Source organism: Lolium perenne, chromosome 6 (assembly GCF_019359855.2).
Source record: "Lolium perenne isolate Kyuss_39 chromosome 6, Kyuss_2.0, whole genome shotgun sequence".
NCBI lineage: Eukaryota > Viridiplantae > Streptophyta > Magnoliopsida > Poales > Poaceae > Lolium > Lolium perenne.
Genome location: NC_067249.2, coordinates 84,809,445 through 84,827,254, shown reverse-complemented (window position 1 = coordinate 84,827,254; position 17,810 = coordinate 84,809,445). Strand labels below are relative to the sequence as shown.

The 17,810-nt window shown below is 44.0% G+C and overlaps 1 protein-coding gene across 1 annotated transcript; it reads left to right on the top strand.

The window, feature by feature from the left end:
- The first annotated feature begins 13,646 nt into the window (after positions 1–13,646).
- On the top strand, positions 13,647–14,704 carry LOC127307866 (cold shock domain-containing protein 4). Its single transcript, XM_051338640.2, has one exon. The coding sequence runs from the start codon at positions 13,737–13,739 to the stop codon at positions 14,412–14,414; it is 678 nt and encodes a 225-aa protein (XP_051194600.1). The 5' UTR covers positions 13,647–13,736; the 3' UTR covers positions 14,415–14,704.
- Positions 14,705–17,810: the final 3,106 nt, after the last annotated feature.

Genomic DNA, 17,810 nt, shown 5'->3' with positions numbered 1-17,810 from the left:
TGTTTTCTGCAAACAATCATCATCCACACTATACATCTAATCCTTTGTTACAGCAAGCCGGTGAGATTGACAACCTCACTGTTTCGTTGGGGCAAAGTACTTTGGTTGTGTTGTGCAGGTTCCACGTTGGCGCCGGAATCTCTGGTGTTGCGCCGCACTACATCCCGCCGCCATCAACCTTCAACGTGCTTCTTGGCTCCTCCTGGTTCGATAAACCTTGGTTTCTTTCTGAGGGAAAACTTGCTGCTGTGCGCATCATACCTTCCTCTTGGGGTTCCCAACGAACGTGTGAGTTACACGCCATCAAGCTCTTTTTCTGGCGCCGTTGCCGGAGAGATCAAGACACGCTGCAAGGGGAGTCTCCACATCCCAATCTCTTTACTTTGTTTTTGTCTTGCTTAGTTTTATTTACTACTTTGTTTGCTGCACTAAATCAAAATACAAAAAAAAATTAGTTGCTAGTTTTACTTTATTTGCTATCTTGTTTGCTATATCAAAAACACAAAAAAATTAGTTACTTGCATTTTCTTTACTTGATTCATCATGTTTCCTTTTAATTTTACCTCAAAAGACATACCGGTAGGACGTGGGTCTATAGTTGGGAGAAATAATATAGAAGAATTTTTCAATCATGTTAGTACCATTGAAGACTTTGAAGATAGACACTTGGTAGACCTTGCGCCTACTTATGAAATTGCCGCTGCTTCTTTAGTTCACATGTTGGAAACTAAATTTGTTAATCTTAATCCTATAATCCAACACATGTTTCTCACACTTGGTGATATGGAAGAAGGGGAAAAGAAAGATTTTGTTTTAGAAACCCTTCTTAGAGAATTTGGTGGTATAGCAAGAGAGGCTAGAAAGGTCTTTGCTAAATATAATATGCTTGGTTCATATACCAATTTTGTTAGTCTCCTTGAAAAGATGGATATGGATAGAATAAAGTACACTAATAATATTAATGATGGTGGGGAGATCAAAGCACCAATACCATGTAAACTCCTAGCTATGAATGATGCACTAGAAAATAACTATGCTTGGCTTGTTCCTGAAAATTTGTTTGATGAGAGTAGCAAGCCTAAGACTAATGAAAAGGGAGCCTCTGAAACTTACATAGATAAGATAACATGCATTGTTGAGGCAACTCCTAAAGCCCAAGGTAAGGATGATGCACCACCCTCCGATAATACTTGATACACACTTTCTGCGCCTAGCTGAAAGGCGTTAAAGAAAAGCGCTTATGGGAGACAACCCATGTTTTTACCTACAGTACTTTGTTTTTATTTTGTGTCTTGGAAGTTGTTTACTACTGTAGCAACCTCTCCTTATCTTAGTTTAGTGTTTTGTTGTGCCAAGTAAAGTCTTTGATAGTAAAGTTCATACTAGATTTGGATTACTGCGCAGTTTCTTTGCTGTCACGAATCTGGGCTAAATTCTCTGTAGGTAACTCAGAAAATTATGTCAATTTACGTGAGTGATCCTCAGATATGTACGCAACTTTCATTCAATTTGGGCATTTTCATTTGAGCAAGTCTGGTGCCATTTTAAAATTCGTCAATACGAACTGTTCTGTTTTGATAGATTCTGCCTTTTATTTCGCATTGCCTCTTTTGCTATGTTGGATGAATTTCTTTGATCCATTAATGTCCAGTAGCTTTATGCAATGTCCAGAAGTGTTAAGAATGATTGTGTCACCTCTGAACATGTTAATTTTTGTTGTGCACTAACCCTCTAATGAGTTGTTTCGAGTTTGGTGTGGAGGAAGTTTTCAAGGATCAAGAGAGGAGTATGATGCAACATGATCAAGGAGAGTGAAAGCTCTAAGCTTGGGGATGCCCCGGTGGTTCACCCCTGCATATTCTAAGAAGACTCAAGCGTCTAAGCTTGGGGATGCCCAAGGCATCCCCTTCTTCATCGACAACATTATCAGGTTCCTCCCCTGAAACTATATTTTTATTCCGTCACATCTTATGTGCTTTGCTTGGAGCGTCGGTTTGTTTTTGTTTTTGTTTTGTTTGAATAAAATGGATCCTAGCATTCACTTTGTGGGAGAGAGACACGCTCCGCTGTAGCATATGGACAAGTATGTCCTTAGTTTCTACTCATAGTATTCATGGCGAAGTTTCTTCTTCGTTAAATTGTTATATGGTTGGAATTGGAAAATGATACATGTAGTAATTGCTATAAATGTCTTGGGTAATGTGATACTTGGCAATTGTTGTGCTCATGTTTAAGCTCTTGCATCATATACTTTGCACCTATTAATGAATAAATACATAGAGCATGCTAAAATTTGGTTTGCATATTTGGTCTCTCTAAGGTCTAAATAATTTCTAGTATTGAGTTTTGAACAACAAGGAAGACGATGTAGGTTCTTATAATGTTTACAATATGTCTTTTATGTGAGTTTTGCTGCACCACTTCATCCTTGTGTTTGTTTCAAATAACCTTGCTAGCCTAAACCTTGTATCGAGAGGGAATACTTCTCATGCATCCAAAATACTTGAGCCAACCACTATGCCATTTGTGTCCACCATACCTACCTACTACATGGTATTTCTCCGCCATTCCAAAGTAAATTGCTTGAGTGCTACCTTTAAAATTCTATCATTCACCTTTGCAATATATAGCTCATGGGACAAATAGCTTAAAAACTATTGTGGTATTGAATATGTACTTATGCACTTTATCTCTTATTAAGTTGCTTGTTGTGCGATAACCATGTTTATGGGGACGCCATCAACTATTCTTTGTTGAATATCATGTGAGTTGCTATGCATGTTCGTCTTGTCTGAAGTAAGAGAGATCTACCACCTTATGGTTAAGCATGCATACTGTTAGAGAAGAACATTGGGCCGCTAACTAAAGCCATGATCCATGGTGGAAGTTTCAGTTTTGGACATATATCCTCAATCTCATATGAGAAAATTATTAATTGTTGTTACATGCTCATGCATAAAAGAGGAGTCCATTATCTGTTGTCTATGTTGTCCCGGTATGGATGTCTAAGTTGAGAATAATCAATAGCGAGAAATCCAATGCGAGCTTTCTCCTTAGACCTTTGTACAGGCGGCATAGAGGTACCCCTTTGTGACACTTGGTTAAAACATGTGCATTGTGATGATCCGGTAGTCCAAGCTAATTAGGACAAGGTGCGGGCACTATTAGTATACTATGCTTGAGGCTTGCAACTTGTAAGATATAATTTACATGATACATATGCTTTATTACTACCGTTGACAAAATTGTTTCATGTTTCCAAAATCAAAGCTCTAGCACAAATATAGCAATCGATGCTTTTCCTCTATGGAGGACCATTCTTTTACTTTCATTGTTGAGTCAGTTCACCTATTTCTCTCCACCTCAAGAAGCAAACACTTGTGTGAACTGTGCATTGATTCCTACATATTTGCATATTGCACTTGTTATATTTCTCTATGTTGACGATTATCCATGAGATATACATGTTATAAGTTGAAAGCAACCGCTGAAACTTAATCTTCCTTTGTGTTGCTTCAATACCTTTACTTTGATTTATTGCTTTATGAGTTAACTCTTATGCAAGACTTATTGATGCTTGTCTTGAAGTACTATTCATGAAAAGTCTTTGCTATATGATTCACTTGTTTACTCATGTCATATACATTGTTTTGATCGCTGCATTCACTACATATGCTTTACAAATAGTATGATCAAGGTTATGATGGCATGTCACTCCAGAAATTATCTTTGTTATCGTTTTACCTGCTCGGGACGAGCAGAACTAAGCTTGGGGATGCTGATACGTCTCCAACGTATCGATAATTTCTTATGTTCCATGCCACATTATTGATGTTATCTACATGTTTTATGCACACTTTATGTCATATTCGTGCACTTTCTGGAACTAACCTATTAACAAGATGCCGAAGTGCCGATTCTTTGTTTTCTGCTGTTTTTGGTTTCAGAAATCCTAGTAAAGAAATATTCTCGGAATTGGACGAAATCAACGCCCAGGGTCCTATTTTGCCACGAAGCTTCCAGAAGACCGAAGAGTCAACGAAGTGGGGCCACGGGGCAGCCAAACCATAGGGTGGCGCGGCCCAGGCCTTGGCCGCGCCGACCTGTGGTGTGGGGCCCTCGTGCCCCTTCCTGACCTGCCCTTCCGCCTACTTAAAGCCTCCATCGCGAAACCCCTAGTACCGAGAGCCACGATACGGAAAACCTTACTGAGACGCCGCCGCCGCCAATCCCATCTCGGGGGATTCTGGAGATCTCCTCCGGCACCCTGTCGGAGAGGGGATTCATCTCCCGGAGGACTCTACACCGCCATGGTCGCCTCCGGAGTGATGTGTGAGTAGTTCACCCCTGGACTATGGGTCCATAGCAGTAGCTAGATGGTTGTCTTCTCCCCATTGTGCTTCATTGTCGGATCTTGTGAGCTGCCTAACATGATCAAGATCATCTATCTGTAATTCTATATGTTGCGTTTGTTGGGATCCGATGAATAGAGAATACTCGTTATGTTGATTATCAAAGTTATGTCTATGTGTTGTTTATGATCTTGCATGCTCTCCGTTATTAGTAGAGGCTCTGGCCAAGTTGATGCTAGTAACTCCAAGAGGGAGTATTTATGCTCGATAGTGGGTTCATGTCTCGTGAATCGGGACAAGGTGTGAGAAAGTTCTAAGATTACGGATGTGTTGTTGCCACTAGGGATAAAACATTGATGCTATGTCTAAGGATGTAGTTATTGATTACATTACGCGCAATACTTAATGCAATTGTCTGTTGTTAGCAACTTAATACTGGAGGGGGTTCGGATGATAACCTGAAGGTGGACTTTTTAGGCATAGATGCATGCTGGATAGCGGTCTATGTACTTTGTCGTAATGCCCAATTAAATCTCACAATACTCATCATAATATGTATGTGCATGGTCATGCCCTCTCTATTTGTCAATTGCCCAACTGTAATTTGTTCACCCAACATGTTGTTTATCTTATGGGAGAGACACCTCTAGTGAACTGTGGACCCCGGTCCAATTCTCTTTACTCAAATACAATCTACTGCAATACCTGTTCTACTGTTTTCTGCAAACAATCATCATCCACACTATACATCTAATCCTTTGTTACAGCAAGCCGGTGAGATTGACAACCTCACTGTTTCGTTGGGGCAAAGTACTTTGGTTGTGTTGTGCAGGTTCCACGTTGGCGCCGGAATCTCTGGTGTTGCGCCGCACTACATCCCGCCGCCATCAACCTTCAACGTGCTTCTTGGATCCTCCTGGTTCAATAAACCTTGGTTTCTTTCTGAGGGAAAACTTGCTGCTGTGCGCATCATACCTTCCTCTTGGGGTTCCCAACGAACGTGTGAGTTACACGCCATCAGCCCCAGCCTGGCCGCGCCGCCCTATGGTGACGGCCCCTCGGAGTCCCTCTTCCACTCGTTTTCGACCTGGTACTTTCCTTTTGTCATGAAATTTTTTGCTATATAATCTCCCGAACCCCTGGAGGTCCGTATATCGTTTTCTCGTCGTGTTTTGTTTCGAGCTGTTTTCTGCCAGGATCTTCTTCGGATCTAGAGCCAGCATGTCTTTGTCGGGAACTCCGAAGGACAACTTCTTTGAGGACATCGTCAACCCGTACATGAATGAGCTGAAGATGCACCCCAAGGAGTTGCTGCTCGTAGATGGAGAGTTGCAGATTGAAGATGTCCGGGGTCCTAAAGGAGAAGGAAGTTTGGAGGACAGGATGGAGAAATTAGAACAAGAGGTCTTCAACTACAAGAAGATGGCTGAGCGTGAAGTGGACATCTTCCACAAAATTGTGTCTGAACTTATTGATGGACACAAGAAGGAGACTGCAAAGCTGTGGGACGATATCCTCTCGCTTCATGACACTACCAACAAACTCCAAGCTCAACTCTATGATGTTCAGAATCAAAACTGTGAGTATGAAAACAGGTTTAAACACATAAGCTATGCTGCTAGTTTCAGGATTCCTGAGACCAAGATGTCGTTTGTTGATGGAGAGCCTCTTCCTTGGAAGTCTGATGATGACAAGAATTCATCACCACCACCGCCGAAGGAGTAATTCATCATTGGTATTGGCACCCCCTTGGGTTGTCCCAAGCTTGGGGGGAGTGCCGCGGTATCACATCATCACTATCTTTTACCTTTTTACTATCAAGTAGTGTCATATCATGAGTAGGGAAGTTATCATATAAGATGGTTGCAGTATGGAAGTATCTCTCTTTAGTTGGTTATCTATGTATACCTTGGTGTGAGTTATCGTTATGGAATATTAATGAGAAGTTTTATCATTTACATATTGCACACCTTATTTTAGTTTGCAATCTCTATTATATGATTGATCTTGTTGTTAGTATTGGTATCACTTTGGGAGCATTAAGTAAATCTATTTGGTTTTGGCAATCTATTTGGTTTTGGCAAACTTAGCATTGGTCAATAGCAACAACACTTCGAGTTTAAGTAGAAAAGAGGAAATACATATAGATATGTTATTTCATTATCTTTCTTTCTTGTTAGCTATGAGCTTAGTATTCTGAAGTTAAGATTATTTGTGCTTACAAGAAAGATGCATGATTGTTTCTATCACATGTATATTTGTTTGTTTCCCTCAACTCTTATGCTTTCTAACCAACCTTGCTAGCCAAAGACCTGTACTGAGAGGGAATGCTTCTCATGCATCCAAACCCTTAAACCAAACCTATGCCATTTGTGTCCACCATAACTACCTATTATGTGGTATTTTGCGCCACTCCAAGTAAATACTTCATGTGCTACCTTTAAACAATTCAAAAGTTATCATCCCTTATTTGTGTCAATGTTTTATAGCTCATGAGGAAGTATGTGGTGTTTATCTTTCAATCTTGTTGGGCAACTTTCACCAATGGACTAGCGGCGCATCCGCTTATCCAATAACTTTGCAAAAAGAGATGGCAACGGGGTTCCCAGCCCCAATTAATTAACTTTCATTAATAATTCGCTTCACATGTTTTGCCCTGATTCATCAGTAAGCAACTTAATTTTGCAAATAGACACTCCTTCATGGTATGTGAAATGTTGGAAGGCACCCGAGGATTCGGTTAGCCATGGCTCATGAAAGCAAAGGTTGGGAGGAGTGTCATCCATAAATAAAACTAAAGTACATGTGTAATCAAAAGAGAAGAGGGATGATCTACCTTGCTAGTAGAGATAACGTCCTTCATGGGAGCCGCTCTTTGAGAGTCTGTTTGCCAAGGGGGTTAGAGTACCCACTACCATTCGTTGACAACAACAAACACCTCTCAAACTTTACTTTTATGCTCTCTATATGATTTCAAAACTTAAAAAGCTCTAGCACATGATTTAATCCCTGCTTCCCTCTGCGAAGGGCCTATCTTTTACTTTCATGTTGAGTTAGTAAACCTATTTCCCTCCATCTTAAGCAAGCAATTGAGTTGTTGTGATCCAACCATCTATATTGTGATCTATTTAATCATGTCTTTTATTCTTCTTTGTTTAGTACAAGTTTTATCTGAATGAATATAGCTTTGAAAGTTATCAATGATTATGAGGAGATTATTATGATTGAGTATGCAAGTTTTGCCGTATAAGCTTTAATATAAGAGCTCTGCTCGACAAATAAGTACAATCTGTTAATTGTTCTTTGACCAAGAACGAAGTTTTCCATCACCAACTATGATTACCTATGCACCTTTATTTGTGATTTCCTTCTACTTGTTTCAAGTTGAATTATATGAGGAAGTTGTTCACTAGAATGTCTTGTGTGAATTGATGTGATGCTTCTTGTCCGTATTTTATTTATCGACTCTTCACTCCATAAACATGTGGTCTTGTTTACTGAGTTCAGTTTCGCTTGGGGACAAGCGAAGTCTAAGCTTGGGGGAGTTGATACGTCCATTTTGCATCACTATTTTATATCATAATTTACTGTTATTCATTGATATATTTCATATTTAGATATGATACTTATGTTATTTTACCTATTTTGCATGTTTCATGATTATTGGAGAATCACTCACCGGAGTCAGGATTCTGCTGGAAAAAGCACCGTCAGAATGCGATATTTCTGAATATCAACAACTGACGGAAATTACACCGAAGGTCTTATTTCTCCAGAAGAAGGAGCCAGCCAAAAGGAGGGGCCGAGGAGGGCCGCCATGGGCCCCCCATAGGCCAGCGCGGGCTCCACCCTGGCTGCGCCGCCTTGTGGGGAGGGGGCCCACAACCCCCCTCAGCCGCCTCTCTTTCGCGTACTTCATCTACCCGAAAACCTAAGGTACTGGGGATAATCGCGAGGAGACACAGCCGCCTCTGCGGGGTGGAAAACACCAGAGAGAAAAGAGCTCTCCGACAGGCTGAAACCCGCCGGGGAAATTCCCTCCCGGAGGGGGAAATCGACGCCATCGTCACCGTCATCGAGCTGGACTTCATTGGGATCATCATCACCATCATCTCCACCGCCGACACCATCATCTCCACCGCTGCACCTCGTCACCGCTGTAACATCTAGGGTTGAATCTTGATTATTTCATAGGGGAAACTCTCCCGGTATTGATTACTCCTTGTTATTGATGCTATTGAGTGAAACCATTGAACCAAGGTTTATGTTCAGATTGTGTTATTCATCATCATATCACCTCTGATCATGTTCCATATGATGTCTCGTGAGTAGTTCGTTTAGTTCTTGAGGACATGGGTGAAGTCTAAATGTTAGTAGTGAACTATGTTGAGTAATATTTAATGGTTTGATATTTAAGTTGTGGTGTTATTCTTCTAGTGGTGTCATGTGAACGTCGACTACATGATACTTCACCTTTATGGGTCTAGGGGAATGCATCTTGTATTCGTTTGCTAATTGTGGGGTTGCCGGAGTGACAGCAACCTGAATCCCCGTTGGTATATCGATGCAGGAGGGATAGCAGGATCTCAGAGTTTAAGGCTGTGGTTAGATTTATCTTAATTACTTTCTTGTATTTGCGGATGCTTGCAAGGGGTATAGTCACAAGTATGTATTAGTCCTAGGAAGGGCGATGCATTAGCATAGGTTCACCCACACAACACTTATCAAAACAATGAAGATTAATCAACTATATGAAGCGAAAGCACTAGACTAAATTCCCGTGTGTCCCAAGAACGTTTGATCATCATAAGTAAACAAACCGGCTTGTCCTTTGTGCTAAAAAGGATTGGGCCACTCGCTGCAACTATTACTCTCGCATTTTATTTACTTGTACTTTATTTATCTGCTATATCAAAAACCCCTGAATACTTGTCTGTGAGAATTTACAATGAATCCTTCATCGAAACTGCTTGTCAACACCTTCTGCTCCTCGTTGGGTTCGACACTCTTATTTATCGAAAGTACTACGATACACCCCCTATACTTGTGGGTCATCACCCATCAGCAAGGGCAAGAGTGTTGCCCCTTCGAAGGGGAAGATCAAGGGCATGTAGTGGTTATACCGTTTATTTCAACTTATAGTGTTTTGTAATACTGATGTATCTTCATTCCAGTTGTATAAATTCCCGCTTGTAGTTGGATTTAAAATGTTTGTTGATCACTTGTGCAAAATAGTAATAATATGTGAGTCTGAAACATTGCAGATAGTAATAGAAATGTGTCTCAGCCACAGAGTGAACTACCATACCAAGGTCATACATGTGTCATACATAATATTAATAGGAATATGTGTCATCCACAGAGTGAACTATCAGTCATCTCTATGAGGACGAGTCATCCCTCTACGATGAGGTTGAGGTCCAGGCTGAAAAGGTGATGGCGAGTATCCCTGTACCGGTGGCTGGCGGTGACGGGGATGAACCATGTATCTCTGCTCCTACTGAGTGTCCTATGTGGGTTGTGTCATCTGTACATGGTCTGTAGGAGGAGTCAGATAAGTGGACATCCAGTCTTGTTGGATGTTGTAGTTCTCCTAGGTGACGTCGCGCTACACATCACTCGACCAAACGGATTGTTATCCGGACATATATAAGAGATGTGCCTTCCATGTGATTAGAGATGAAAAACGTTAGTACCGCTGAATTACATAGGGCACAATGGATATGGAATAAAAAGGATAGAAGAGTACATACCGTGTGGCATCCCCATGCGTGGAAACCACCCTAAGTTCGGCGATGGAGTTTGTTGATCCATGGCAAACCCGCCACTCTGCTAGTAGTTGAAAGAAGGATGATGCTGCTGCCAAGATAAACCTCTGGCCTGGTCAGGAGGTGGTGGCCTAGGGCTCTAGTGAGGTGTAAGACATGGCGCGCGGGTCTTGTCTCTGCTGCTGGGCGTGCTGGGAGGGACGTTGTGATGCACGGTAGTCAACAATGTCTGAAGATCGGGTGCATGTGGTGGCCGTGTAGATACATCGTAGCTTCTCCTCGAACCATCGGGCGAAGGACAAGTGCTGCTCCCATCCTAGAAGAGGTCCTGAGTGCCATATAAAATACCCTCCACAAGGGCTGTTAATGGCAATGCCTTGTTTCCTCTGAGAACGAAGTTATATGATTCAGCTAGCTTCATATGATTCGTGCAACCAAGAACACCTCTCTAAAGGCTCATGCTCTATCCACTATATCCAAAGCTTTTAATCCATCTTCCCGTCTTCCTTCTAGTATTGGGTGGGTCGAATCCACGCAAGTTGCAAAGGCCAATAGGTTATGCCTTTGTGAGTGGTGGAACTGTTGTACCCTATACAGCTATTGCTGCTGCATGAGCTGCTAATCTTGCTGCTCGCGCGGCTTTCCGTTGCTTATCATGTTCTTTAGTGAACTCATCCAGCTTGTCGCGGAGGAAATTGTACTAACATTATTCGATCTGCTTGCAGAGCTGCTTGAACAAATTCATAAGGTTCTTACTCCTGAACTATGAGAAGAAATTAGCCCCAAGATGACGCATGCACTACCGGCTCCGCATGTCCTGCCATGGTGTCTCTTCGTCGGGCCCTGGTTGTTCGAGCGTCTTGATCGCCGCAACCATACATGTATGCCTGTCGTGGAGCAAACAAACATTTAGGCAATCTTTCACAATCGCTTTCTTTAGCTTCCTGAAGAACCATAACCAACTCGATGTTTTCTTGCTCTCAACAAATGCAAATGCGAGTGGCGGATTTGATTGTTGTCATCCCCTTGTACCTGCCTGTTAGAAACATGTCATCTAGACACAACACCAGACGGTAGTGACTGAAAGCCTCGATGCATATACTGAATAAGAAGAACAGTCAATGCAGAACCCTGACAGTAGGGAACTTTGGTATCCAAAAGTCTTGTATGTCCACATAGGTGCCCGGATTCCTATCATTCAATGTTTGGAGGAGACAGAAAACATAGTCGTACGAGTCGAGGAAGGACCCAAATATGTTCTCCAGTGCCCTTTATTTAGCCCTCCAAGCCTTTCCATATGAATTTTTATAATTATATTTAAGCAGAAATCTTTTCTAGATGGTGCTAAGCTCCCTTGAGTTGGTCTCCACAATCTTCGTGTACGAGCCAACATAGTGGAAGTATGGATTCAATGATCCAACAACATATTTTGAATGACACAAGTGTGCGGCACAAATCACTCACAACCCACTAGGTGTGCCACTTCAGACAATAGTGGTGCACCCTTGAGTTGAATTTTTTTTGCATACCAATTGTCAAAAATTTATGAGTTGAAACAGTTATTCTGAAAACCCTTTGCGTGTTCACTGCCCACTGAGTGATTTCTTCCTGCATATGTCTCTTGTCATAATATGTTGCCCCAATTGAGATGTTGTTCACGTGATACTCCCAGGCAGAATTATGGCGGTCATTCAAGGTAATTGAGTCCGACAAATCCTGATCCCATGAAGAGGGGATCGGGACTTCTCCCTCAGTATCATCTTCTTCTGAGTCATCGAATTCATTCGATGAATCTGAATCGAGATCATCCTCCAATCCATCCTGGTCTTCCTCTTCCATCATGTTCTGCATGTACTCTCTTCTTCGTCGTCGCCATCAGCTTTGTCACTACCAGCATTACCTCCTCATGGACGACTACTCTGTCCTGATTGAAAACTCCTACCTCCAACATTCGATATTTCACTGCTCTTTCTAGGATGGAACTTACCCTCGCATTCGTCGGAAGTGACCTCCTTCTCCATGGGAAGAATTAAGGCCGATGGGGTGAGTTCCCCTGTGCGCGCACGCTTCTAACCAGTGCACCCACTAAGAGGTCCGCTCTATCGGCTTCAAATGCCATAATATTTTTGTGCTTGAGTTGCTCCTCAAAGCATGGACACTGACATTGTATGTTTCAGGATTAAGCCCGAAATATACCGTCAACCACTCATTTAACTGACAAACGCGCCAAGTCTTTGGGTTAGAAAAATCGAACTCAACATACTGAAAATCACTCAAGTCGGCTCCCACTTGAGTTGTTGGGACATTGCCATAACCGTAGTAAACAATATATTCCAGTAAATTCGACATGTCTCCTCAACTCTAAAATATAGGACCAACCAATCAAATCTTTGCTACCAGGTCACCTAAAAATATAGGGACTACCGTACCAACTAAACAAATATTTCTGACCGGACTAACAAAAAGTAATTATAGCCAGACTAACTAAACAAATATTTACTATCGGGCTAACTACATAAATATTTACTATCGGGTTCACTACATAAATATTTACTATCGAGCCAGGAGCTAGTCGGGGAATGCTGCCCTGACTTCTCGCCTCAAGATTCCCTTGCCCGACTGACTTGTTTCCTGAGCGACTGAGCATATTGCAAAACGCGTATCCGGCAACGGCTTTCGGGATTGAAATGCCGTACAACTTCTCCCGGCCGACCACGGTGTGGTAGAATCTACTTTTTGGAAGAAAGTTGCCCCATAGGTACCTCTCGGGAACGTTACCCGATCCCGTATTATTTGTGAAAAATGTAAAAATCAATATTATTTGTGGAACTAAGAAAAAAATGTATTACTTAAAGAAATCTCCTTTAAGCGAAGGATTATCAGCAGGATCGGGGCTTTTGATTGTAAATTATGAGCACAACCATGATCGCGGTTGGTTCGAACCAAAATTTGTAGAATTCGAAATTTGATGGTAAATCAGTAATGATGTCATGATATCTACTGTCCGGCAATGAAAAGTTACCGTTGCGGATGTCTTGAGAAACGCAATAGAGCATCAGCTTTTCCCCTCGTGCTGAGCTCGTGCAACTCGCCCAAAGTTACCGCACTTTCCTCCACCGTCCAGATCCCGCGAAAAGAGAAACAGAGAAAGAAATTGAAAAGCGAAAGCGAAAGCTGTAGCACGGAGACGGCGATACAGAGCAGCAGCACAGAGAAAGGCGATAGTTACTTGTCTTGTCCTTTTTACCATGGTTCGCCAGCCCAATAGTACCCCTGGACACTTTGACTGCCTCCTTGACCGGGCCGGCCCACCCCCGCAAACCCACCTCGTCTGGCCGCTCCTCTCCCATCGCCAGATATTTCTCTACCCGCAATAAAGCCTGCAGACAACGCCGGTGACCATCCGCCTACTCGCTGAGAATCCGGGCCCACGCGGTGTCCCCACCCGTCAGCCATGTCCAGCGCGTCCCCTCCCCGGCCTTCTAGGGTTTTGTCGACCCGAGCCGCTATAAAGCCGCGCCCGCCCCGCCCAGTACGCCTCTCACACCAACACCTCCTCCTCCTCCCCACCGCCGCCACACAGATCTAGGGTTTCTTCTCCAGCGGCGGCGGCAAGATGTCGGAGCGGGTTCAGGGAACCGTCAAGTGGTTCAACACCACCAAGGGCTTCGGCTTCATCACGCCGGAGAACGGCGGCGAGGACCTCTTCGTCCACCAGTCGGCGCTCAAGTGCGACGGCTTCCGCAGCCTCAACGAGAACGAGCTCGTCGAGTTCGTCATCTCCTCCGGCGACGACGGCCGCACCAAGGCCGAGGACGTCACCGCGCCAGGCGGCGGCACGCTTCCCGGCGGTCCCCGCCCCGGCGGCGACGACCGCGGCGGCCGCGGCGGCGGCGGGTACGGTGGCGGTGGGGGCTACGGTGGCGGCGGCGGCTACGGCGGTGGTGACCGCTACGGAGGAGGCGGCGGCGGCGGCTACGGAGGTGGCGGCGGCGGCCGTGGCTGCTACAAGTGCGGCGAGGAGGGCCACATCTCCAGGGACTGCACTTCTGGAGGAGGCGGCGGCGGCGGCTACGGTGGTGGCGGCGGCGGCTACGGAGGCGGCGGCGGCGGCCGTGGCTGCTACAAGTGTGGCGAGGAGGGCCACATCTCCAGGGACTGCACTTCTGGAGGAGGCGGTGGCGGCGGTGGCTACCGCGGTGGCGGTGGAGGTGGTGGTGGCGGCGGCGGCGGGTGCTTCTCCTGCGGCGAGTCTGGCCACTTCTCCCGCGAGTGCCCCAGCAAGGGCAACTAGGCGCTGCAGATCGTCAGATCTGCCTGCCCTGTTTCCTTTCGCTCCTCGTACCCTGCAGCAAGTCATACCCATCAGTAGCTCTTGCCCCTAGTGTTTTACTTCCGTTGCTCGTCGAATGAATTGGTCAAACTGTGGTCGCAGCTGAGCCCTGGCTTCAGCTGTAATCACAGCAAAAAAATCGGATCTGAAAAAATGCCGAGAACTTCACTATCTATCACTACCCGTTGTTGTTCCCTGGTTGGCACCAAATTTTGATCTGAAGAATTATGATAAGTTTTACTATCGTGCAATGCATCTATTGTTGTGATTCGTGTTGTGCAATAGAGTTGATTTACTTGGGAGGACATGGGTTTAGCCCCATTTGCTTGTTCCAAGCATCCGAGAGCTTTATTCGTACGCGCTCTCCACCGTTAACAAAAGTCGAATATATGCTCCCTTTTTAGCATCTTATACTGCAGTACAATTTTAACGAGATTTGTTCGGTGGTTCAAGCATATGAAGCTTTATTCTTATATTCTCTTTACAGTTGACAGCAAGAATATGTGCTCTCACATCTTATGCCGCGTTCAAATTATTATGCGATTAATTTGAAGCATTTGAGAATTTCTCCGTGTACCACACAGCGACGAAGAATATGTCTCTGAATCCGTCCTACTCCTTGCATCAGGTGCCCTCTTTGACAGGCCGATCGTTTCACATCTATGTATCTAACACTCTCGAATCTGATCGAGATCATTGTTAATTCGAAATGGCTCTCATAATCTGCTGAAACTAACACTAGCGAATCTGATCGAGATCATTGTTAATTCGAAATGGCTCTCATAATCTGCTGAAACCCCAGCTAAGCGCACACACCGAGACATCACTTTTCGTTGTTCTTATTCACTGTAGCACGTTTGGATGTGTCTGTGAGCATGGCCGGGAACAATTGGTTCATATTCGTTGTTGCAAGCTTCCAAAACTGAAATTCCTAGCGTTGTAGAAATGTGTATCACCCTCATTCTAGTGGGACCCCTTGACCGTGGTGTTGTCGCCGCTCTTTTAGCAAAACCGACCTAATGTTGATGATAGTCTGAAAGTATTTGACCTATCACATAAGATCCACCACACCATGGATGCAACAACTAGCTGAATCCCTGCCCTCCTTGACGCCATTGGCGAGATGGAAGAGGAGGCGGGTATACCTCGTGTCACACAAACATCGCCATAACCACCATAAAGATGATATCGGTTGACCAAACTCTACCTTTAGGGATCCTTCTACATCACTGAGTGCAGGTCCGAGGTCCCCACGTTCTTTGGCCGGTGGAGTGGCAATCAGAGGAGTCGGGGACCCGAGGATTCTTGATCGTAGACGACAAGGACATTATAAATGGCGGCAGCTGCTAGGGTTTTCACCCTAGCCATTGCCTCTGTTTCTTTCGTGGGAGGAGGATATGTTTTATGCCTCCTGACGTTAAGTGGACAAAAGTCAACCCAAGATTGTTCAATAAGTATCTCGATCATGGCATGGTCAATAAGGTCAATGCTCTAATTCATCATAGTCAACAAGTCAAAGACGAAGACCAAGAGCAATACACCTATTTGTGTGAGTTGTTAGAAAAGTTAGTCTACCATAAACTATGCATCACACTCCATCTTTAGTTAACAAACTAAATTTTACCATGAAATCCCTTCTACCTACCACCATCAAAGGCATCCTTAGTCATTTGAGGTAGAAATGACATCCACTACCCTTCCAAATGGTAGGTAGGAGGATATTCTTGGCCCTTTAGTAAGAGATGACCCCAATTACCCTTGTACATGGTAGCTGGGAGGGATTCCTTGAACATTTGACAAGTCCTCTAACCTATAAATAGACCCTCATGAGGAGCATGTATCACTCACTTTCACTTGAAAAAACTCAAGAGAGAGGGCTAGAGCTCCAGGTTCACTGCAGGGAACTGTACCGTTGAACAATCCAGTCCACGATGAATCGGTCTAATTTTGGCGAGATGTTCGTCCAAAGTAGAATTTTCTTATGAGACTCTCCTAACATAGGAGTAAGTTGCGCTTTAGGGCCCAAACATATTTAAAAACTAGTATTGGAAGAGGTGGCTCTCACCGACATGAATCAACTCCACAACAGCGTTGAGCTTTCAGTCGCCTCACCAAGCCTCGGCATGCCACATAGCCGGTACGCCCCATCTAAGGTACGTGAGTCACTTTCAGGATCCTCGTCGGCGTCGATCCTCTCATTGCAGCCCCAAGACTTGGCATGCCGTGAAACACATAGGTAATTATCCCCCATCGAAGATGTCGGAGTTATCCTCAAAAATCTTATCAATGCCAACAACGTCAACCTAGACGCCATTCGAGCCCTAGACGCCATTCGAGCCCACCTCGGGATGGTTGCACCAATAGTTGAAGACGAGATGGTGGCCCTAACGCTCCCGGTCCGACCCATCTCGTGAGTAGGAACCTCATGTTGGAGATATTCCCAAGAGGCAATAATAAAGTGGTTATTATTATATCTTTGTGTTTATGATAAATGTTTGCATCCCATGCTATAATTATATTAACCGGAAACATTGATACATGTGTGTTATGTAAACAGAAAAAAAGTCCCTAGTAAGCCTCTTGTAAAAATAGCTTGTTGATTAGTAGATGATCATGGTTTCCTGATCATGAACATTGGATGTTTTTGATAACAAGGTTAGGTCATTGGGTGAATGATATAATGGACACACACCCAAATAAGCATAGCATAAGATCAAGTCATTAAGTTCATCTTGCTATAAGCTTTTGATACATAGTAACCTAGTCCTTCGACCATGAGATCATGTAAATCACATACACCGGAAGGGTACTTTGATTACATCAAACGCCACTGAGTAAATCGGTGGTTATAAATATGAGATTGAGTATTCGCAAAGTATGAGTTGAGGCATATGGATCAAGAGTGGGATTTGTCCATCCTGATGACTGATAGATATACTCTGGGCCCTCTCGGTGGAATGTCATCTAATTAGCTTGCAAGCATGTGACACGGTCACAAGGGATGACATACCACGGTACGAGTAAAGAGTACTTGTCGGTAACGAGGTTGAACTAGGTATGGTGTCGAGGGTGCTCCTCGGCAATGCCCTCCGATAGAGGCTTAGGGTTGATGGAATCCTGCAAGCTGACACGAGACATCGGTTCACAGACAAGCGGGGAGAGTGATTTACCTAGGTTCGGGGCCCTCGATGAGGTAAAACCCTTACGTCTTGCCTGTCTGTTCTTGATTATGATGAAAACAGGTTACAATGGGGTGCCGAATAGTTCGGCTGTGATCTCGTCGAGATTGCTAATTGCTAGGGTAACCTAGTTCTAGGCTTCTGTTGGCTAAGATTGCTAAGATTGATTGTCCCCCGA